The sequence below is a fragment of the Echinops telfairi genome, unplaced genomic scaffold (assembly GCF_000313985.2).
Source record: "Echinops telfairi isolate 266 unplaced genomic scaffold, ASM31398v2 ScPeMD7_7436;HRSCAF=8474, whole genome shotgun sequence".
Taxonomy (NCBI): Eukaryota; Metazoa; Chordata; class Mammalia; order Afrosoricida; family Tenrecidae; genus Echinops; species Echinops telfairi.
In genome coordinates this window covers 2,817,771-2,842,002 of record NW_022111336.1, presented here as the reverse complement: position 1 = coordinate 2,842,002, position 24,232 = coordinate 2,817,771, and the positions used below count along the sequence as shown (strand labels likewise).

Sequence of the window (24,232 nt, the reverse complement as noted above, 5' to 3'; positions counted from 1 at the left end):
AGGGAAGGGGGGTGTAGAAAGGGGGAATTGATCACAGGGAGCTACATATAACCTCCTCTCTGGGGGATGGGCAGCAGAGGGGTGGGTGAAGGGAGACTCTGGGCAGTGTAATATAAGATATAATAATAATTTATAAATTATCAAGGGTTCATGGGGGGAGGGGAAAAAAGGAAAATGAGCTGATTCCGGGAACCCAAGAGGAAAGTGAATTTTGGGAATAATGAGGGCAACAAATGTATTGATGCGCTTTACACAATTGATCTATGTATTGTGATGAATTGTATGAGCCCCAATAAATTGATTTTTTTTAAAAGGCCAGTTTCTTACTGATTGTTTATTATGTGACATTTTAAAAAGTTGCTAGATTGAAGGAACAAAGTATCAGCCCAAGGGCATTATTCAAATATCATTAAACAGCCTATTAAAACATATTTTTAAAATCCTGTACTTGTAGTTACTATTAGATAAATACTATCTACTCAATGGCCAATGCTGTTAGTTTTTAGTTCTGGAAACTTTTATTTGGTGGGGTTTTTGTTTTTGTTTGCAAAAGAGCTGATTGATCATTGCCACATGATCTAAAACACCCACACCCATTCCAGAAACTGCACTTTGGGCACTTTATACGAACACACTAAAGAATTCTGAGACAGCATTACAGAAGCAAAGATGCATTAGTTCTTTTATTGATTAGCTGGAGAAGAAATGATTGGATGTGGGCTAGGGAGTAGAGAGAAACTAGTGTCTCTCTACTAAAAGGTCATGGCTAATCATGTGAGACACTAATGACCTCACCAAGGTATTTCTTGAAAATGCTGAGACGGAACAATAGTCTCTTTGAATCGAATGATGAAGGTGCCTGTCATTCCCAGAAGCTACTTCCTCCGTGGTTGGCCGATTCTTCCGAAGGTGCCTCCTCAAGTGCTAACAGCTGGGTTTCACATTTCCTGAGACAGTTTTCTGAACGTCATTGTGAACTAGGCACTAGTCTGGCAATGAGAAGTGCAAGTAACAGGGCAGGACCAATCGAACACATACAATTTCAAACATAATTTACAAATCATACAATTCATAAAAAAATATGATCCTAAAATCATTTGCATAGGGATTTTTCACTGTTATTTACAATGAACTTAACCACTTTTGTAGAAAGGTGAGTATATTAAAAAGTACCCTACCACTAAGTAATCATTTTAGGGTAACTTTCAAATAATATGTGTTATTTCTGTATCAATTGCATTAAAAAAGAAACAAACTCAGGAAGCTGGATAATTTATCAACAGCATAATCAGAATTGCAAATACAAGCTACCATGAATTCCAAAGAAAGCCAAAAGCCTTTGCATTTTCCCATATTCCTCAATGAGTAAAGAAATAAGGCGGAGGCACTCTTTTCTTAACTTTAAGTTAGTTTACACATGGGCGGTCCATGGGACTGGGTGACTTCCATAACGCAACACTGCATATCGGGGGAAAGCGGCTTCATTTGAAGGCATTTCCAATGGTGAAGCTTTCTCAGTTGTGAGGAGACATGAGGAGAAGGCAATTCTGTGTCACTCCAAAGAGAGAATACGATTTCTTACCAGCGAAGGAAAGAGAATCTTGGTTTTATTCTTAAATAAGTTGTTTTAAATATAGGGTTTAAAAAAAATCCTTTTGCTATATTCTCACCCCCTCCCAAAGAATCCAAATTTCTCAATTGAGTCAAGAGGTGGGGGATATAACTGTGGAGGGGGATATAACTACTTTATTTGGACCAGAGCTTGTATTTGAAAACAATGTTTACTGCAGGTATTTTTCCTTCAGTATATATCCAAGTAAGACAAGTAAATATAAAGGTAAACGATATATAATTGAATTCATAAAAAAGTATATTTTCTTTTATTGACATAGAACATCTACTTACAATGTAAATGTTGCCTCTTTAGCAAAGTTTCCAGTAAATAATATGCATAACCATTAGGGGAAAAAATGTATACAGCTGTGTCCCAACAAATATTTATATACATACTGGTCCACTTAAGACCAGCCCTGTTGTAAGCTCCTGAATGCAATGTGCTCTTAATTTATGAAATGGGCTTCCCTCATGATAGAAAATGTATGCTACACATACAAAGTAAAAAATACAAGAGAGGGATGGAAAGAAGGAAGGAGGAAAACCGTATCATTCCCAGTAAGAACCAGTCAGCGGCTCAGCGCATGTAATTATTGAACCTGATTGTGTAAAATATCTGAAGAATTTCAGTTTAGGCAAATGATTTTCAGTAAACTATCTAAGCTACCAGGGTGCCACATTTCCATGTCAAAAGCTTAGTAGAAGTTTTGATTAGACACCCTGTGGAGATGGCGCGCTCTCCCCTGATGTGTAGGAAAGAGAACTGTGAGGAACTGGGTTTTAAAGGCCCTCAAGTTTAGCAGGTCGGTAATACCCTTTTATTCCGGTGTGGACAGTGCAAAGAATCATCTCCTCCTCCATCGGCGGTTGAATATGTTTGAGGAAATGTGCCATGAGCAGGATATGGATTCTTCTTAGATATTACAGAGAATGAGAGCAGAGTATTACGGCAAAAGAGGGTGGGGATCAGTCCCCAAAGTGGCCAGCCCAACCTTCACTGTTGAGTTTAAAAAACCAAAAAAACACCAGATGCTTCCGTAAGCATTCTTTGTGCTGCATTTCCTTTATTTCGAGCCACAGGGCTACTTGGAGGGTCATGCAGCAAGTGGCTTATAAATAAGAGCAAATTCTATGAATAGTGTCATCACATGAACAGACAAAATTGTGGTGTCCTCTCATTACGTAAAAAGCTCCATCTTGGGAATCCATGAGTTGCTGGAATTATTTACAGACTACCTACAACGGGGGACAAAAATCAGACATGTCAATAACACATATATGCAAGTCAGGAGCCGAATCAACGTAGACTATACAGTCATTTATTGAACTAGGAATTCTAAATCATGCCTCACAATTAAAATACAACGAATATAACTGGGCCAATTCCTAACCGAGCAAATATGATCACTGTTGCTAACTGTTTACCAAAGCAAACAGTTCCCACTGTTCTTAAATCTCAGCATATGCCACCAAAGTACACATAAAAATGTGAACAGGCCATTGTGGAAGCCCAGGAATTTGGACATTTAATGTATCTGTTAGCTTCGAGAGATGATACATGGGTCCATTTTTATAAAGCCTAGGCCTTCTCTGCTTTCATAGTATTAAACCCCCAAAAGGTGCGTGGGCGGGGGGATCAATGCAAAAATCCAACCGCTGTGTCTCTGCCACCCCCTTTTCCAGACCATCATTATGTAGCTTAGAATATTCAGGCTAATTAAAAAAACAAACAAGCAAAAACAAGATAGGAACTTTTTCTAAAACAGCATATACATTGCTTTATTCATTAAGTCACAGCTTTTCTGGCAATATAGACTCTTTTACCAAACATTTTCAAGAAGTAGAAAGAGAACTCTTAATTCTCTTATCGGTTGGTGGTCAGTTCTGCACCTCTGTACGGTGCAAAGCACAGCTACCAATGTAAGATCTTGTTATTTTGGAGGCCAATTTGAACAGATTTACCCTGAATAGGCTTGAAAATGAAGAATAAGGACAAAGGTGATATAATCTAATTTTACACTCTCAAGCAAATAATCCTAAGTTTCTCAATCATTAAAATAGAAACTAATGTTCTGCTGATGTAAATTACCTTCATTCCATATTTATATATTGTGCCAAACTGAAGCGAAGCAGAATTAATTCTTGACTTATTTCTATAAACAGATGTTCCCTCCTGCATCAAGAATGTTTAAGTTTTACATTTTAAACCCAGGTCATCATATAATTAATTAGGAGAGATCATTTAACTTTCCCTAGTCATGAAGATTAAAAAAGGGAAAAAGTGTCACTTTCTTACAAACATATGGTACAAGAAATTAATCATTTCCGTTTAGGCGATTAATTTGAATAAAAATTGAGCTATCATTAGGAACAGCTTTCAGAAATGATTATCATATTTAAAGTAAGACATTGGTGATGCAATGTAGTTGATGCCATGCTGAACAATTTTACTGGCATAACAATATTTTCAGAAGACTTTAATATGCAAAAATTAAATTCATTTCAACTCCAATTTACCTAAGAACTCATTTTAAAAGCGCCAGGCCACAAAATCTATTCTTTTCTTAAAAAATCGATTCTTTTAACTAAAATAAATGAGGGTATAAATCGGCCCTATTTGAGGAAGTTTACAGGAACATCCAAAATGCTTACCCGAATTGAAATACTAAGACTGGCTTAGCACATTTTCAGCAGTCTGAAGAACAATTTGTGGACATTGGAAAGTCACTTGACCTAATGTCAACATTCAGATTTGTTACCTCTCCTCAGTCGTGGAGAAAGTGCTTTCCTGTTAGCACTTGAGCTTTTGCTCATGGCTACAGCTGGCAGCAGAATGTAGCGCCTCAAAGAAATCACCCACTTAAAAGAAAAACCAGATTCACAGTCACAGTTCTTAATTCAGGCTGCCTAAAGGCCTCACTAATTAGACCTTTAATTGATTTTCCAGATTCCTAAGCATAGAAGAAAAAGCACTGCAAACTTTTCTGCTGAGTTATACACAAATACATTAATGCTAACCAATAAAATTGTCTGATTTAAAGAGTAACTAACCTGAGATGTACCTTGCTCCGATTAACATTACCATGCTACTCACTATAAAAAAGCCCAAGGGTAGACTACAGAAGATACTAGGGTCACCTGTGGTCATCCAAGCAGAAGGGAATTCCAGTCAAAGCAAACCAAAAGAGAGACACATAATTACAATATTTGTGTTAAGAATCACATGATGGCAAAACAAAATAGGTTACATAGTATATTCATAAAAGCTAGCAGAGTTATTATTTTAAATAATTATTATAATCAGTATCAAAGATTTATGATCGTTAACAAACAATACAGAGAGCATGCCATAGGTAGCCAAGAACATGATGCATATGCACCAACATAAGCTTCCCCCAGACAAAGCCAAAAAGAGCCCATAGAGAACTTTTTTGGGAGGCTGTGATTTTAGCTTTCTTTACTCTTGCTCAAATGAGCAGTTCAAATGCCCCGAAGTTCAATTTGTTGGCCCTTTGGCCATCAGAAAAGAGTTACATTAGTCTCCTGAAAATGAACTTTGAACATTATTTTTTGTTAAACTATATTTCTTTTCTTTTTCCATAGAATTTGGCTTGTAAAAAAAATGCACCTGACAATCGAAACCACTGCAAATGTAAAGACAGAATCACTGAATCTGACAATGGCACTTAAGGAATTACCTGAGAATAGGGCTGTTTTGATGATTTCTAACCTAAATTCTCTCAGAATCCTTTCTCTGAATGATTTTACACACACACGCACACACATACACACTATAGATGAGGGGTACCCCCCCAAAAAAAACCAGTATTTTGTTTCAAAGCTATGTAATTTAAAAAAAATAAAACTACCTTATACCCTTCAAAGTACTCTCCATTACACTTAACACATTTGTCAAATCTGCAATTCCATTCTTGGAAACATTTTTCAAACTCATCCATTTGGATGGTTGACAGCACCTCCCTCGTTTTTTTTTCTTCACCTCTTCTATAACATTGAATCACTGTCCTTTCAAGTCCCTCTGCATTTGCGGAAACAAAAAGAAGTCACAAGGCATGAGGTCAGGTGAGTAAGGTGCGTGGGGCAAGAGTGGCATGCTTTTTTTGGTCAAAAACTGGTGCACTGAGATGGCTGTGTGAGCAGGTGTATTGTCGTGGTGGCAAAACCAGTCCCCTGTCTGCAACAAATCAGGCCTTCTTTGTCACACACTTTTAACGCAATCTTTTCAGCACCTCCAAACAGAAAGCTTCATTAACGGTCTGACCTGGTAGAATGAACTCCAAATGCACTTTGAGTTGCTATTTTTGTCCTTTTGGGAAGTTGACGGATGTCCAGAACGGGTTTGTCACTAATCGACATTTTACCTTTTCTGAACCGAGAAAACCACTCGTACACCTGAGTTTTTCCCATAGCACTGTCCTTGCAAGCTGTGTTCAACATCACAACAGTTTCTGTGGCATTATTCCCAAGCAGAAACAAATTTCACAGCCGCACACTGTTCTCTTAAATTGGCCATCATAAAAAAAGAGGGTCAAACAAAAGTGCTTTTATGAAAAAATTCCCTGTGACCAGAGAGATCCTTCCCAGGCAACACCACTGTGTGCACTAACTCGGAACAAATTGATTGATGCTCGCCTAGCTGGAAAAAGTGTGTACTACAAAAGCTCCACTCTGCCCAGCACAATTCTGTTTTTTTTGGGGGGGTACCCCTTGTATTCATATATATCCACACATGTATATGAAATATACGCATACATCCTTGCTTAAATCTAAAAACAATATCTCTAGAGCAATTAATATTCATTATGAAGTTTATTCAAAAGTCGAATCTAAGAGTTGAGAAAATAGAACTATTAGGTAAATGGATTTCATTGATAACTAGTGAGTTAAAGATCCCCTGTGTACCCATCTATAATAAACTGATGGCAGCCATTTCATCGCTTTTTTGGCAGAATTTTTTTCCTTGTAAAGTCAAGGGAAAAGATTAATTGGTTTTATGGAAACTTTGCAATTAAATTTAGATCCTTGCTGCTAGTATGGAGAACTGCTGTGTGTGGGAGAGAAAATGGGGTGAAGGGAGAGAGGTCTGTGTCATTTAAAAAAACAACAACTAGTCAAAGTAATGCTGTAGCTCAACTTGTCATAAGCCATTAATTAATGGTTTACTAGAAACGAGGACCCTTGTCCTTTACAGTTCTCTCAGCAATGTGTACTAAACCAAACCAAGAAACTCACTGCCATTGAGTTAATTCTGACGATTCACATCACGAAGACAGCCCCCCAAAAAGGTAGGGTAAGGCATTAAAACAAACAAAGGAATCTAGTTGAATTTTTTCCCCATTAAGATACCAGACCAGAAGTAATTTTACTTTGGGAAAATCATCAAGTAAAGAACCAAGAATAAACTGATAAGGAAAGATGTGGCAGTTAACATAGTTCTATCATCCCGATCATTTACATTTCAAGTTGAGAATTTTAAAGCGCTTTCGAAATGTAAGAAACTCCGGATATAGGTAATACTCTTCTTCAGAGCAGCCAACTGCTAACCCTTGCTTAGTGTGCATGGACAGATATTGAAATAAATAAACAACGTGTCTTATTAAGAAAAAGTGACAAAAACAAACAAGCAGCAGCTTTACCACTTTCCGAAGACTGAGTCGTAGCCCAACCCATTGACTTCATCACGGCCTTTTTCCAGGTAGAATAACGAATTTCACTTTCTGGAATGAGAAGGGGAAACAAACAAACACATAAACATGGATCTACGGTCATTTACTGAGATGTTCTAAACCCACTACCATCGAGCTGATTCCCACTCACGGGGATCTTATAAAACATAGAATTGCTCCCTTGGGTTTCTGTGAATGTGAATCTGCACAGGAGCAGAGAGCTTCATCTATCTACAGTGGAGGAGGTGCTGGGTTTGTACCTCCACCCCTGCTTATCTCACAGTGCCACCAGGGCTCCCTGAGATGTTCGAAGCGCCATGCTTAGTTAGGTTCACTAAGCATTTCTGACCAATTCGTAGACAGAGCAAACTGAAGATGGGCTTTCCTACAACGCAGGTTTGAGAGAGCACATTTGCTGGGACTGCCTAGAACCAGGAGTGAGACCCTGATTGCAAGGCTATGCAGGCTCAAGGAAGACTTGAAAGATATGCTACCTGTTAAGGTTGGAACCATTCATAAACAGGATGAATCAAGAGTGTGTGTGTGTGTGTGTGTGTGTGTGTATGTGTGTGTGTGTGTTGAGGTGGGGAGTGTAGGCTGCGGGGAGATACATGTTGTAAAATGTAAAGACTAAAAAGGAGAGCTGGTTTTTGATCCAGTCAAAGGATTTTTAACAAAGAATGAATCCTCACAAGATAGACCAGTTGCATTCGTAGGAGATGCCTAAACTTCTCCAAACCTTAAAGTAGGATTTCTTTCACATGAAAACCTGCACCGAATGAAACAAATAGAGGCATTGGTGCTTTCCGGCACAGACTGTACGCCTCCTACCCACAGCAAACCACGAGTGGCCTCGCGGCCTTTCCACTGAAACTGGCCGCCCGCACGAGCGGGCTCAGTGAGGGGAAAGGGCTCCATGAGGGCAGGCTCAGCAGCCACTCCCTTTAGAAAACAAAGTCCTCCAACAAGAGGCGGCAGAGTACTTGCAACAATGGGCACACACCTACTTACGATGGTGAGGTTGGTGCAGGGCCAGGTAGTGATGTGTTGTGTTAAACAGACTTTCTCTGAGGCAGAATTGATTTGAAGGCACCTGCATTTATTTGACGGCACCTAACAAGAAGGCACCCTGGTGGTGTCGTGGGTTACTAGTTGGGCTGCTAACTGACAAGGCAGCAATATGAAACCACCACCCACTCCATGGGAGAAAGGTGAGGAAACTTTCTACTCCACTAAAGGGTTATAGGTTTGAAAACCCACAGGGGAAGTTCAAACCGGCCCTATCGGGTCACTGAGTCAGAATCAATTTGATGGCAGTGAGCTTTGGTTTAACAAGGAGAGAGCTTTCACCATTTCTGGCTTTTCCTCTCTTCCCATAGTGCTTAGCACATACCTCAAGATAACTCCTGCCATATCAGATGGGCTTGGCTAGTTTTCCGAAGATACTTGAGACCCCTAAAGGGCAAAACTTGGTCTGATTCATCTCTATATCCCAATGACAAGTATTGTCTCTGGTTTGAATGGGCTCTAAACAAATATTTGCTGGAACTTTATCTAAGTACCCATTGCTATCAGGGTGTGTGTGTGTGTGTGTGTGTGTGTATATTGTGGAAAGAATAGGGGGAAAGATAATCAATATAACTGATCCAACTCTGGGCAAAAGTGTTGGCAGTGATGGTTATCTACAAAAACCCTTTGCACAGAACTTACTTGTTTTAACAGTGAGCTTAGATCTAAACACTTACTCCTTAAAATTTTTTATTTAGAAAAAGAAAAAAATGTCTGAACTTCATATTTTATCCAATATTATAAAAGTAAAGCATTATTTATGTAATACATATCTGATAATAAAATTCTAGTATTGCAATGCATTCTCTTATACATGGAAAAGAGCCAACAAAATTAAGAAACACTATGTAGTCTTTGAGAAAATTAAGCAAAAATGCATTTGAAAGCTTATTTCCCATGGGCTCAAAATCCACTTTAATACTACTATCCGCACAAGTTTCTAGAAAGTTATCAAACCACATTTAATATATACACCCCTATATTTTAATAATATAAAGATACTAATCAGAGCTTGTGGCTTATCTTTGCTATGGCAGCGAATCAGATATTTAATTCCCATATACTTAAATTGCCAGGATCCCTGTTGACACAGTGGTTATGCGTTGGGCTGGCTAACCTCAAGGTCAACAGTTTGAAACCACTAGTCATCCTGTTGGAGACAGATGACACATTTTACTCCCGTAATGGGCTATAGTCTTGGAAACCCTCAGGAGCAGTTCAACTTTATCTTATAGGGTTACTCTGAGTCAGAATCAACTCTATGACAGTGAGGTTATTATTATTTTTTAATTTAAATTGTTGCTGCTTTTGTTCGGCTAGTCCTGCTTAGCTTGAAAGTTACCAGAGTATCCCTCAGTCCAGATAAATCATGTACAAAAGGGGCCAGTGGCACAGAAGATGATCAGTGTAGACACTAGGGTGATAAATCTACCTTCTCCCTTTGAAAAAAAAACAGAAAAAATGACTTAAGTTGTCAAGGATTCCATTTCACTCAGACACAATCAGTGCTCCTGCAAGCAATAGTAAAAGAAATGAAATGGCACATTACATTGGGTAAATCTGCAGCACCAGACGTCACTGAAGTTTTGAGGAGCAAAGATGTCACTTTCAGGACTAACATGTGCCCGATTCAAGCCATGGGATCTTCAATAGTCTCCCAAGCCCATGAGAGCCGGCCAGTGAGTAAGGAAGACTGAAGCAGAATCAATGGTGTTGAATTACAGTGCTGCTGGAGAAGACCGAAAGTAGAATACTGAAAGTAGCATGGCCTGTCAGGAGATATAAAATTCTGTCTTGGGACAAAGTACAGTCAAAATGCTCCTTAGAAATGAGGATGAGGAAATGCTGCCTCACGCACTTTGGACAGGTTATCAGGAGAGACCAGTTCCTAGAAAAAGATACCATGCTTGCTGAAGCAGAGGGTCAGCTCAATAGAGGGAGCTCCTTCATGAAATGGGCTGACCCCGTGGCTACAACAATGGACCCAAACACAGCAATGATGGTGTGGGACTGGACAATGTTTTGCTTTGCTTTGTTGTAGATACACTGGATGGCTTTCAGTAAGAACTGGCCTGACGGTGCCTAACAACACCAAGCTGCAACTGACTGAGTGGCAGTGACATCTTCCTACAGGAAAGGCTGCAAACAGTACAAGCGAATGGTCACAAACAAACACAAATGTCACTGTATCTTTTTTTAAACTATTTTCCTCATTTAGTGTAGCTCCATATGCTTGTACAGATCTGTACAAAAATATAGACATTTGCCACGACGATCAAGACATATATATTAGAGAGACCATTGTTAGAAAAAAAAGGACTTTAAAAACTATGCGATGCATTGTAATTATATGTGTGCTACAAAGGAGCCTTAGTGGCACAGTGGTCGAATGCTTGGCTGCTAACTGAAAGGTCAGCAGTTTGAGCCCGCCCCTCCCGCCTGCTCTGTGGGATAAACATGTGGCGGTCTACCTCAGTACAGATTGCAGCCTGGGAGACCCTATGGGGCAGTTCTACTCTGTCTTTTAGGGCCGCTATGAGTTGGAATAAGACTCCACAGAAATGTGTTTACTTTTTAAAAAATATCTATGGTCCTATTATACACCTGGAAACACACTTTGTCGAAAATGCCTGGAGATACCCATGTAGTGTGTGGAGGCTGTGGCTGAACGTGTGGTGGGATGATGTGTGCGCGGACATTATGTGGAGCATGACTGTATTATCATTTGAATCTTCATTGTTTTCAATGTACCCTCAGCATTGATCTGTGGCTCAAACCGTTCCATCGTGACTGCCGACAGATCCTCAGGGTCGAGGCTCCACACGCCGACTCCTTCCGCTGCCCCTGCTGCCATGGCTGCTCCGAGGGCGGTGGTCTCAGGCATGGAGGGCTTCACTGAGGGGAGAGAGCTCCGTCAGTACACGCACCCACAAACCCAGCTCTTCGGAGGGAAGCATGACGGCTGGAACTGGACGGAATGAAGGCTCACTAACCTACTGGAATATACAGAATGTCGGCTTGCAGCTGCATGAGGATTTTGTTGCTGGTCATTCCTCCATCGACCTGCAAATGACTGAGCGGGATTCCACAGTCACGGTTCATGGCATCCAAAATCTTAAATAAACCAAAATGCAATTACACACTTAAGCTACTGCCCAGTGACATCTCAGAAGATGGCAATCTTCCACTCAAACACCCCCCCACAATTGCACCCCCACAGTAGTAGGGAATCAAATTCCGGTTTCTCATTCTGGTCTTCCAAGCCCTCCCTGATCTGGTCAGAACCCACCCTTCTCTCCTTATGCCTCTGCCCTCTCCCTAGGTCAACCGCTCTCTGTCTGCAGCCTGGCCTCCCAACTGCATTGCTGATGTTTGCGCTATCCCCTTGCTCTACTGTGTACCACTTAGCAACCTCCAACAGTAAATTGTCCAGTGTCTGGCACTTGATGGGAATTTAGAAAGTAAATGCTAGCTGGGGGGAGGGATGGGGAATATAGTATTTATTGGATTAGTGCATGGGCAGGCTTCATTTTGGATTAAATATTTAATATATTTCAGGCATAATGCACATTTTGCTCAAAGTGATAACAGTGGATCAAATATAAGAAAACAGGTCGATATTTATTACCTCTCGGGTTTGGAAACAAACAGCTTCTAATGCAGCGAAAGCAATATGACACTTATTGGTAAACTGAGTAAGACCACAGATTATCCTAAAAACACAGAAATGTTAACATTAGGATGCTATAAATGAGGAAACATTCTAAAATGTCCCAAATCAACATACATGGATAAATTGGAATTCTGTGGACAGAAAGGTAGAGGGCAAAGGGAAAAAAAATAAAAGAACGTAATTATTAAGTGGTATCATCTTTGGGGTCCATAATCCTGTGTCCGCATGTGCAAAGGTTCATGAGCCCTCTGAATAGATGCAAATAATATCAGAGCAGCTCATTGTTCCCTCAGATGGTGTCCCTTAGCTAGATAGCTTGCAGAGGCCTTGAAGAGAAATGACAATTATGTTAGCGGGAATCAAGAGGGGTACTGTCTGAAGACTTCGAACTTAGAATTGAAAGGTTCTGGAATGATGCTCCACGAAGAGAGAGAAGGCTGTCTCCTCCATGAAGGTGAACACAGCTTTGGAAAGCCACAGAGGCAGTTGGGCTCTGTCCTCTCTGTCCTTGAGGGTTGCTAGGAGTCAGAATGGACCCGGTGGCAGGTGGCAGTGAGAGGGCGAGAGAGAGATAATCCCTCACAAAGGCAAAAGAGTTCTTTAACACTTTAAAGTCATTTGAAAATAAGATAGGAAAGGAGACACACACACTCAATTGAGTAGAGATAAAGAAATCAAGACCCAAACAAGCATAGCCTATGGTCACTACTTACCCTCTTGCACTGGGCTCCCAATAAGGTGCATATAACCCTGAAAATGCTGGGACGAAGTAGCAGCCGTAAGAAGTACCTACTTCTTTAGCGAGTTTTTCTAATATTCGGGGGAAAAAATCCAAGTATGAATATCTTACTTCACTCAATAAACACACTATTTTTAGAAACTAGGACAAGGCTTTGGGTTTTCTATTCTTTGGCATACTCCAATGCTCCCACTTTCCACAGTATTCTGAGGAACAAGTCTCCCCATAGTAAACATTCCCACTAACATGTAACCCAGCACAAACAATAAAGGAACTAGCTTAGCTTCCTTCATGTGTCTTAGTCCTTTCCACTATGATTTATCATTGCTGACCAGGAGATGACAACTGGTGTGCACTGTATCAAATCAGAAACACGATTTCTTATTGCCTTTATCTTCTGGCAAAGTAAAACAAGTGGGCAGAGGAAGAAGTCGATGCATTCAAAATTATGAGCTATGCGCTGAAAACAGCCTGATGAATATTTATATTATAGGGACCAGAATTATAGTGTTCACTCTAAGCTCAGGCTTAAAGCTCTTTCTCATCAGATAAATTGAGCTGGACTATTTTACTTGTAGATTCCAGTAATCTTTGGTGTACAATTTGACACTTGGGCGATTTTTATGCCCAACCATGCCAGTTTATTAATAACCACCACAAATTTTGTCCACTTGTTGTTCTATGTATACCGCCACGGGCCAGTCTTTTCTGTTGAAGTCAAACTCATGACAGGGATCCATATCATTCCATGTCAGCACAGGGCATAGGCCATGTATTCGCAGATCGCAGAGGCACACTAGGAAACGGTTTCATGATTCAGAGTGCCCAGCCCTTTGTTAGAACACACTTACCAATCTCCTCGGAGGTACTTATAATTCCAAGATTGTCTCGCAGCCAGCGAATAACAGCACCAGCTATAGCTACAGAACCCTAAGGACAGAAACAAAGGAATCTGTGATACAACATATGTGTTCACTACAAATGGTTCTGGTTAAACATAGGCTCTCAGTCTGACACTGTCAAGGAGATAAAATTCAAACATTTAAACTTTAGGACTTCTAGAAATATGAGGAATAAGGGCTTCTGTTACAAACTTTTACTTAGGCCACGAATAGTTTTTCATGAGACAGGGCCAAGCAGAGAGCCCTCCTGCTTCTTAACGGATCCAGCCTCATTAGTGGATATCAATCTTTTGGGTAGTCTGTTTCTTGTACAATTGTTCTATCTGTGCTGGGGCTACATAGGAATATCATTACCTAGAATGCAAGGGGACTCCAAAAGTTCAGGGAAAAATTCTTGTACCTTTTAATCTCATTTTTCCATAAACTTTTGAAACCCTCTTGTATATGCTACTCTGACTCACAAAGTTGTCAGGAAAGACCACACTACTTTTGCTCGGGTCTAATTCCGATGACTAACAGTGTCGGGGCGTGGACACTGCGACAGAAAGGAAGAGAAGCCACGATTTGAAATCCAGGTCCGAGAGGAGCCAGGATTGAGTCCCAGCTCCAGCACTTCGTTGCTAGGTGATTTTTACACAAATCACTTAAGTTTTCCGAGTCTCCATTTTCTCATCTATAAAATGGTGGTGAATATAATAAAAGACTTAGAAGAACCTTTGAAACTATCACCTAAGTTACCTTTTGTTATTTGGAACTGAAGCCTCTCCCAGAGGTCTCTTTTCAGTCAAATAATAGATTGGCTTATAAAATAAAACAGCAACACCGAAGGAAGAATGTGCTTCCTTCCTTAAACAATCAGATAGATGGTTGACAAGTATCCCACAAGGGCGCATGGGAAGGCAAGGAAGAGATAAGCAGTTAGATAAAGGAACTCAAAAGAATGAAGATACATTGTGAAAATTGTAAGCAACACCAACGAACAATTTGTGAAGCCAAACCAAACCCAGGAACCTAATTCGCTATGTAACTTTCATCTGAAACATGGTAAGATAGTCAAAGAAAGACATCCTAGCAACAAAATCAAGAACTAGGAAGCTCCAAGTTCTAAATTTGCTCAAGTCGATAAACACAGTGAAAGTACCACGATCATTTGGTTATTTTTCCTCAACGTCATGTTAGAAAGTATGAAAATTCCAGATGTTGGTGTTCATCTATGGGATAAAGAGAATGATAGAAAGGGAACTTTTGCTTGGTTAGGTATTAAAATGGCTGGGGAAATCACTGAATTTTATGACATTTGCTCAAAAGTAACTACAGTAAGTTTTCTGCACCTGTTTGAATGAAGACTCCAGATGGAAAATAAGGCCATAAACAGGAAAAATTAAGAAAACTAAACGTTTGGCTCACCCGAAGGAAAAAAAATGTTTGCTGAAATAATGTTTAGGGGAAAAAAGATGAACTAGGGCAGGGAGCAGACTAGTCTGGAGAGGATGGTGTATTAGGGAAGACAGAGATGGCAGAGGGAAGTCCTGTTTGTTTAACTGCTATTTTGTTTCAGTCTCTTGAATCACGAAGAACGCAAATTCCAATGACAAAGAGTGAGGCAAATCTGATTCGTGTTAAATGAGTTTAAAGTCCTAGAACAATTTAAAGATCATGTGGTCCAATTCCTTTATCAGATAATGAAAATGCGAGCCCAGAGAGATTGGAATTTCAGACCCAGATGAATCACATGCCAGGGGCCTGAGAGGGTGAGGGAGGAAGTTCTCCTGGTCATAAAAAAGAGGGAGATGCTGATGTACATCAACTGAGTATGGTGTGTTTATACTTCCCCAACCCCTACCCCTTTTGTTCTTGCTCTTAAATACTTAGGATAACAAACAACATATAAAAAGCAAAACAAACAAACAAACAAACAAAAAACCCCAACAGGACAAAACCATATATGCTGACTCAAATACAGAAAAGAATCTAGGTCGCGGATTCCCAAACTTCTTTGGCTTACTTTTTCAAACAAATGTCGAGGGGATATCAGTCAAATACACCCCAAAAGAGGCTTTTTCCTATTGGGAGAAAAGTTAAGAACAAGTAACCCCTACCTGAGACACTCTCAGGATCTATAATTCTAAACTGCTATATCTAATTCTAGAGGAGCCCTGGGACACTGTGGCTATGCATTGCGCTGCGATCTACAAAGTCGACAGTTCAAAACCACCAGCAGCTCCCAGGGAGAAAGATGAGGTTTTCTACTCCTATTAAAGAGTTACAGCCCTGGAAACTCACAAGGGCAGTTCTTCGCTGTCCTGTAAGGTCACTATGAGTATTAACTCAATGGGAGTGAGTTAGAGTTATATTTAATTCTAAACCACTGGTTGTGTCCTAAGAGAAAAGGAGGACAACTTGGTCTTTATTATTCTAGGAAACACTTCTCAAATCTACAGTCAATGTGCGCAGTCCCTTTCACAAGGGAGGAAAGGGAAGGAGAGAGGCCATAGGATTGTAGGTCTAGGGAAGCGTGTCAATGCTTTAATACACAGAACAAGTTTATCATAATTCTTCTACTTACAGAAAAGGGGTTAGTTAGGGGAGGAATGAAAGAGCTTAGGGAAATAAAAACAACAAATGAACAAATATTCCTCGTGTACTAGGCATAGCCATTTATAAAATGTTTTAACCATACACAGAAGCCTAAAAAATTCCCAGATTATTAACAGACACCAGGAAATAGGGCTCAATATGCTTTCAAAGCCATTTTATACATGCACATTGCAAAGAACTCATTTCAAAACAAACTATACAGCACTTAGAAGAAATGTACTTGATTTTATTAAAAGAGTGTCATGTCTTTGACTTTATAAATGTTTCCAAAGATTGTGGAATTATAAGCAGAATATAAGCTGACCATACCCTACAAACATAAACTAATGTCATTCCTACTAACATTTACAAATGTGTTTAAAACAAATGCTTCTGGCAGTAAACTGCATGGATTGCCTCATTTTCTTTCCCACACCAAAATGTGACAGCAAGATGCATTCTTGCGGGGAGACAAAGACAAATGAAGAGAGCTGCTTGGCCTTTGTGGTCCACTAGTGTTCTTTGGAACACCGGAGCATTCTGTTATAAAACCACCAAATTCTCAAGCTGGACGGAATCTTAAATATTAAGTCAAGAGTGCTCAAGTCAAATGTTCAAGTTTACATGAGTAGCTGGTGTAAGAGCTGAGAAAAGTCAAGGTCTGCTGGGAGTCCATGGTTCATAACAAGAAAAGGTCCTGAAAAACACTCGGATATATCATAGGTTTTGAAGGTGCATCATATCACCCACACTGATTTTAAAGAACTTACTTCTAATGCATAATAAACCGGCTTGTCTCTGCCTAGTTTGTAAGCCACCGTTGTCAGAAGGCCGTGTTCAGAAAATACACACTGTACAGAACAGAAAGAAAGGTCAGTGTTTGAGAAAATAAGAAACAATCTTATAAGCTAAAATCACCTAGATACAAAATGATTTCTTAAATATGCCAGTTTTAAGGATAAATGACCAATAACCCTAAGAGTCAACATCACAAGTAATTTTATTAAAAAGAAAACAATTAAATGGTGCAAAGTCTATTCCTCCTTCTAAATTCAAATTGAATTAAGAATCTGACAATGTCCCAGTCTGGATTTCCCATTAATATAACTAAAAACACAAATAGAAAATCTGAGGAACTTGAAATGGTTCTTATTAGGACCCTATCGGTGGCTGTTATCAAGTTCTACATTAAAGGCTACGGATATTGGTAGTTGCCATTAACTTGACCCCAGAACAAAGAAAGGTTAGATAAAAGCTGACAAATCAAAAGTCACTTGACAGCAGATTATGCTCAAGCATCACATATATGAACTTAAAGAGGATTTTTAGTCATTTTTTGATTGAACAAACATCACCCCCACCAACTAACCTTGTGGCCTGTATTGCAAAGTAAGAAACAGCCTGTTCCATACCTAGAGTTGGCGGGGGAGACGTGGAGAGAATGAACAGTATTGGCAATTTTATTATTGCAAAGTATGAGACACTAGGAAGAGAAATTATCTAAGCTGACATTTAACTGAGTGCAAAAAAAGTCACTAGATTAAAGTGTTAAAAAAAGTGAACGAGCACCTTTCAGAGAGCAATATAGAAGAAAATGCACTTCTCATAATGGAAATGGGGGAAAACAAAGGTAGGTAATGGTAGGTATTTTGAGATTAGTCCATTACAGCCTAAGGCGGTGTTGACAAAACAATATGAAAATACAACGAATCGCTGTTTAGTCACAGTGGCGTGGCCACCAATGATCCACATGGGGTGAAACACCATGGTCAACAGCCATCTACGGATGGAACTGCCGTGTTAAGCTCTAGGATAGACACAGTCATACACCAGGAAAGACACGAGCTCCCAGCACAGAGGAGAGGTTTGGTCTGGCATGTGGGATGTGCAGTTGGAATGTGGGGACAGTAGCGGCACTCAAAGGGAAGGCCCCCCCCTTGCCAGTTCTTTCTGCGGGATAGAGCATTCATTAGAACATCGGGGGGATCATCAGAGCCAGCCTGCAATCCACTGACATGGAGGAAGTGCAGTTCTCTTGTGCTGTCCTATGGGCCTGAGCTTTGCATGCTGCCAACAGTTTGGCACTTTGCTAATCCTAAGTTGGTTTTCATTTGTGTCAGGCAGATAAGCAACCCAAATTGCTCGCAGTAGGGGTCACAGAGAAATTGTTGTCGGCAGAGTGGGATAATAAAGGCAGCTAGCTGTTCCTTCTCTCACAGGCCTGACTGCTGTACTCTAAACCTTGCTTCTGACCCTCCTGGTGACCTTCTAGTAGGAGACATTCCAGCAGCTGAGGGAGAGCGAGCACAGTCCAAGTGCTGCCAGACAGAGGCCAGCAGAAGCCACCACCAATCAACACAAAGGCAACGGAGGCTGTCAGCTGCCTTTCTCTTGTGGAACCAAGCCGAAATGGTGGGAACTTTTTCCAATACACCCCTCCCCCAATCTCCAGGCACCATTGTTCTGAGTAAGAATTAGCTCAGATATTCTCTCTCTCTACCTGCTTGATGAACAGCCGGCACATCCACGCAGCATCGGATTAATGAATACAGGCAGTCCCGGATTATGAACAAATTCAGTTCCTAAATCTGCCTTTAAATCAAATTTGTCTGTAAATTGGAACAGTAAAGTCCAGTTTGAATCTAACTTGTTACTCAAAGGTTTCAGTATATAGTATATAGTTTACCTTTCTATGTATAAAAAAAATAAACACTTCCAGATATACTAAAATATCTGTAGCATAGTAATACAGTAATTTTTTTTGTGTATTGAAAAGTAGTGCCTGCTTCTTATTCCCAACATTGTGTATGTACCTTGTAATAGCTTTTGAGGGCAGGAGGTTGGGTCATAACTACAGGCTATACTTCTACTGATGTTTGTGGACCGGGCACTACCTGTATACAAGTTTATAAAGACACTTGTCAAACTATGCTAGGTGAGCACAATGCACTTACAAATGAAAACACATAAATCACATCTTTTGAATGCCACATCTCTGAAAATCCTGTGTTTTTGGTTCCTCTCTTTTAATAAATATTCATGAACATGGAATTTAATGATCTGGGCTTCACTTCTTTTCTTTAAAAGGAGAAATCTGTGCCAATTTAGCTCCTATATCATTACCCCTGTACACCGAAGGGTTGTGCATGAGTCTAAAAGTGCAAAGTTGATGTGATGGCTCATAATGCTTAATAAATTAAAATGAATTCTTAAGCGAGATGGTGTATTTGATGTGGTGTGATTGTTGTTAGTTGCCATCAAGCCAGCCCTGTTCAAGGCATCCCTGCATACAGCAGAATGAAACACTGCCTAAGACAGGTCCTTTGAGTCCATCGTTAAAGCCATTCTGTTCATCTGTCTCTTTGAGGGCTTCCTGAGGAGTTGTGTTAACGAGTCTCACCAATGAACAAAGAGACTCACATTGCTACAGCTAGACCATAACACTTCAAGTCATGCCAGAGAGCTGATTCGGACTCATAGCGAGCCTATTGGACAGAGTAGAACTGCTGTAGGATTTCCAAAGCTGTAACTCTCCATGGGAGCAGCCAGCCTCATCTTTCTCCCTCAGAACAGCTGCTGGGTTTGAATGGCTGCTCTTGCAGTTAGCAACCCAAAATACAACCTGCCATGCCACCATGGCTCCTTTAAGAAAACCCCAGGCTCACTGCCACGGAGGCAATTCTGACTCCTAGTGAGTGACTCTATAGGCCAGAGTAGAACTGTCCCTGTGGGTTTCCACGACTGTTGAGCTTTATGGGAATAGAAAGCCTCATCTTCCTCTGGTTTCGGATGGCTGACTCTGAGGTTAGCAGCCCAACTCATGACCCACCAGGGCTCCTTTAAGGCAGCATAGAGGCAATTATTTCCCTCTTTAAATGATATTGTTCTTTCCTCACAAATCCCCAAACCCAAACCAAACCTGTTGCGTAATGCTCCGTGGCATTCCAACTCATAGTGACCTAGAAGAACAACGTAGAACTGCCCCAACCGGCTATGATGCTTACGGAATCCGACTGCCACATCTTTCCCCCAGGGAGTGGGCTGATGGTTGGGAGTAGCCGAGTGCTTAACCACTGTGCCACTAACGCTCCTCCTCCTTCGCAACGCCTTCCTATGGCGTTTGCAAGAGGCGCTGTGTTTAAACATCCCAGATGTTGAATTGTCTCCGCCTCCTTTTTTTTAACATTTGAGAAAGTAAAGGCGGCTTCAAGACAATGAGTTCAGGGTTGAGCAGCCTAGAGGGGTGTGCTCCAGATGAGCACAACATGAGGCGCGGCTGAGGCACAGGTGAAGCTGTGAGGGGGGAAAGGTCTTCTTTATTCCATTCAGTGAATCGCTCATTATAAAGCAGATGAGGCATCTGTCTTAGGTTCTCTTTCTTAAAAATGAAATGCAATGCTCACATAATTCATTCTATATTAGGAACTAGAGAGAAAAATCAAAAGTAAAGTTACAATCCCTCATAAGCCATTCCCTGACCTTGAACAAGAGATATGCTTCCCATTAAATTCTGAACTGTCATATTCTCCCTGCTAAGGGCTACCTAGAGAGGTTAAGGAAACTCTCCATTCTAATTTCTCTTAGGTGTTTTAGGAACTTCCTTCTGCCTATCGCTTAGCCTCTTTTTATTTTACAACTTCCACCTCTTCTCTGTTCAGACACAAAAGAAATCTTCTCCGGTTTTATCATAACCTCAAAAGAAAAACAGAAGAGTCAGCAAACTATGTGACCCTGGTAAACCCTAACAAACCGGTTAGCGCTCTCACCATTCCCAGACGGCTGCAGTTTTGGAAAGCATCTTCAGTCTTGCTGTTTCTAGATTCTATTCACCTGTTAACTCTTTTTGAACCATTTGGAAACTGCCCTCCATTTTGAACACACCACTTCAACTCTTGTTATGGGTTGAATTGTGTGTCCTCCTCAAAAAATATACTAATGTCCAGCTGTGAAAAGTGATGGCCTTGTTTGGCAACTGGGTCTTTGAAGATGTTATCAGTTAGATTAACATGAGGTCACACTGGAGTGGGATGGGTTCTACTCTTCTGCAATTGATGTGCTTATATTAAAAAAAAAAGCTACACAGAGAAAGCGAGATGATGGTCATTCAGAGATGCTTCTACAAGCCAAGGATCACTGGCCGGCACCAGAAGCTAAGAGAGACAGATTCCCTGACAGAGCCTGAGTTAGTTAATTGTACCAGCCTGGCCAATAATCACATGTGGGGCTAATTGAAAGGCGGAGGGATAAATGGGTGGTGAGCCTCGCCTTTCTAGTTCTCGGGTCTCTTGCTTTGTGATGGGCACACCAGGGTGCAGCTGCCTTAGCAGTTCCCTGCTTCAGCTTGCAAGATTGACTTCCTACAAGACATCCCCAAGGAGAAGCCGCATGGATCTATCCCGATGCAGCCCTGGGTGCTGGAGCAACTGTGTGGAGACCTCTGCTAGTGCTGAGATGCTTATTTATTCACTGACTCAGCTTTCCTCCTGCAGTCGGCGCCATTGCCTCTGTTTTGTGAGGTGGAAGACTTTGTGGACTGGTGATGGGTTAATGGGTTAATGTTGGACTTGTGGGCTTAGGCAGCATTGGGTTGGGATGTCTTCGTGATGCACCTTTTCTTTACATAAAAGTCTCTCTTATATATGAGTTGCTGTGGATTTGTTTCTCCAAAGTACCTAGACTAATACAGAGCCCTACGAAGGAATCAACATGATTGATATCCTGTTTTCAGACTCCTACCCTCCAAAATGATAGGACAATGAATTTCTATTTTATAAGCCATCTAGTTTGTAATATTTTGTGACAGCTGTCCTGGGAAACTACCTCGTTTATCGCGGTTAATCGGTTCTAGACCCTACCGTGATAAATGAAATTCCGCGAAGTAGGATTCCTTATTTGTAAATCAAATATTTTTGTAGTTAGAGCATAGAGGACATGAAAAAACACCCTTTAGTCACCATTACACTCGTATTACCCAATTTATTAAACAAAAAAGGGAAAATACAGTAAAACATTTTGGACGTTACAATTATCATTTATTAGTTATTATATTATTTATGGCATCAAGCGTGTACAGTATGAGCCAATCAGTGGCAGTAATGACAGAGCATGCGCTGTTACGCAAAAACCGCGATAGAGTGAAGCCGCGGAAGTCAAAGCGCGAAGTGGCGAGGGTTCACTGTAATATAATTTCATTTTGGGAATTACCAATGAAGTACTCATTTTAAACGTCCAATATTCTGTTTTCAAGTTCTCCGTCTCCTTGACTTTACTATGCCTCCCTCTTATGTATCTTTACTTTCGATTTCTACACTTACTGAATAACCGCATTCTCCTACTTCTCCTGCTCTCTATCCCCATGTCTCCTGCTTCCCCTAAATATAACAGGGTAGAGCTACAAAAAGTTGTGGGGAAAAATGTCATCCTTCTTCAATTCCATTTTCCCCACAAACCTTTTGAAGTTTTCTCCCAGGTTTTCCACTCATATTTTTTGCTATTCCCCTGTGTAGTTGTAAATTACCAGTCCGCAGTTTGAAACCACCAGCCACTCTTAAGATGGGAATTTCTACTCCCGTAAGAGTTAGTCTTAGAAACTCACAGGGCAGTTCTACCCTGTCCTATTGTGTTGCTGAGTCCGTATCGACCTGATGGCAGTGAGCTTAGTTTTTTGTTTTAATCTGCGGTTGCTGCAGATGTACTCAACAAGCACTCCCTAATTCAAGGACTGGGCTGCTAATGCTTAGGGACAGGGGAGTAGGGAAAAGAGGAAATGAAGTGCCTACCATTTGCTGTATTATGGGCTAGGCAACAAACATGTATAGATGATATCTGATTTACTCGTGTTTGTTTTCCTAGCTGAGGACAAAACAAGGGTGAAAATAGTTTACTTTTCTCTCTTAGTTCTCTTGAATCCTGATTCATCTGCCTGGAACCTAGGATTCAAAGAATGTATTTCCAAACACATGCTGACTAAAATTCTCCTGCTAGTAACCTCAGGTTACCATAACCTGCAAAGAATTTTCATATCTCCTCTTCCAAGAAAACTCGCACACAGACTATGTCATACTCAGACGGCTGCTCACCATCTAAATATGGTAGCCATTGCATTCTTCACAAAAGAAGAGCTGAATCACCGGAAGTGAGGATTGATGAGAGAATTCGGGAGTTTTTCCAGGAAGGAATGTAGACAGCCCCCTGCCAAGTCTAAGCAACTCTTTTCCACACAGGGGACAGTACAGTATTAAGAATGCTGGCTGAGGAATGAGATGGATCTGGATGTGACTATTGCTTCTGCTGCTTACTAGCTGTGGTAGTTACATAAGTTCCTGTCAACTTGAAGATATATAAACATGTGGGTGGTATTCAACCTGTCAATCAAGTCCCAGCCTGATGGTGCCTGCTTGTGGGTGTGGCCTTCTCATAAGGAGGGCCCTGGGACTCCCCAACCCCTCCTGCCTTTACCTTCCTGCTGGTGGACCTTGGTTGCAACCAGAGCACTGTGATGTGTCTACCGCATTGGTTCCACAGGACTCGGTACCCACCAACCTGTGATCATCCTGCCTTCTGCAGCACTGCTCTGACTGCTTTAGTCTGAAGAGGGATTTGTGGACTAGTACTGAACTTATCGAATTGTACTGGGATGTTTTCTTGATACACAACTACTTCTTGATATAAGTGTAAGACATGACAAAATAATAATTTATAAATTATCAAGGGTTCATGAGGGAGTGGGGAGCGGGGAGGGAGGAGAAGAAATGAGGAGCAAAGGCTTTGAGAATGATGAGGGCAATGCATGTACAAATGTGCTTTACACAATGGATGTCTGGATGGATTGTGATAAGAGTTGTATGAGCCCCCAATAAAATGATATATTTTTTAAAAAGTTCTTTCTTACACATGCATGAGTATCACTTGATTTGTTTCCCTAGTCACCCTGGTCTAACATACTAGCTGTATGATATTATCTGAATGTATT

The 24,232-nt window shown here is 40.7% G+C and overlaps 1 protein-coding gene across 7 annotated transcripts in view; it reads right to left on the bottom strand.

The window, feature by feature from the left end:
• Positions 1–655: 655 nt before the first annotated feature.
• Positions 656–24,232, bottom strand: part of GK (glycerol kinase) — a 68,973-nt gene continuing 45,396 nt past the window's right edge. For 4 of the 7 annotated variants that reach the window (XM_045298654.1, XM_045298656.1, XM_045298657.1 and 1 more), the window contains 10 exons: positions 17,630–17,672; positions 17,031–17,111; positions 13,633–13,711; positions 12,756–12,852; positions 11,998–12,082; positions 11,363–11,483; positions 11,121–11,264; positions 7,272–7,352; positions 4,666–4,752; positions 656–2,850 (listed from right to left, as the gene is read on the bottom strand). In XM_045298654.1, the coding sequence (XP_045154589.1) occupies positions 2,840–2,850; positions 4,666–4,752; positions 7,272–7,352; positions 11,121–11,264; positions 11,363–11,483; positions 11,998–12,082; positions 12,756–12,852; positions 13,633–13,711; positions 17,031–17,111; positions 17,630–17,672 (829 nt within the window). In that variant the 3' untranslated portion in view covers positions 656–2,839. Of the gene's footprint in view, positions 2,851–4,660; positions 4,753–7,271; positions 7,353–11,120; positions 11,265–11,362; positions 11,484–11,997; positions 12,083–12,755; positions 12,853–13,632; positions 13,712–17,030; positions 17,112–17,629; positions 17,673–24,232 lie in introns of those variants that run through there. The other 3 variants (XM_045298655.1, XM_004713880.4, XM_045298658.1) reach the window with 2 other exon arrangements.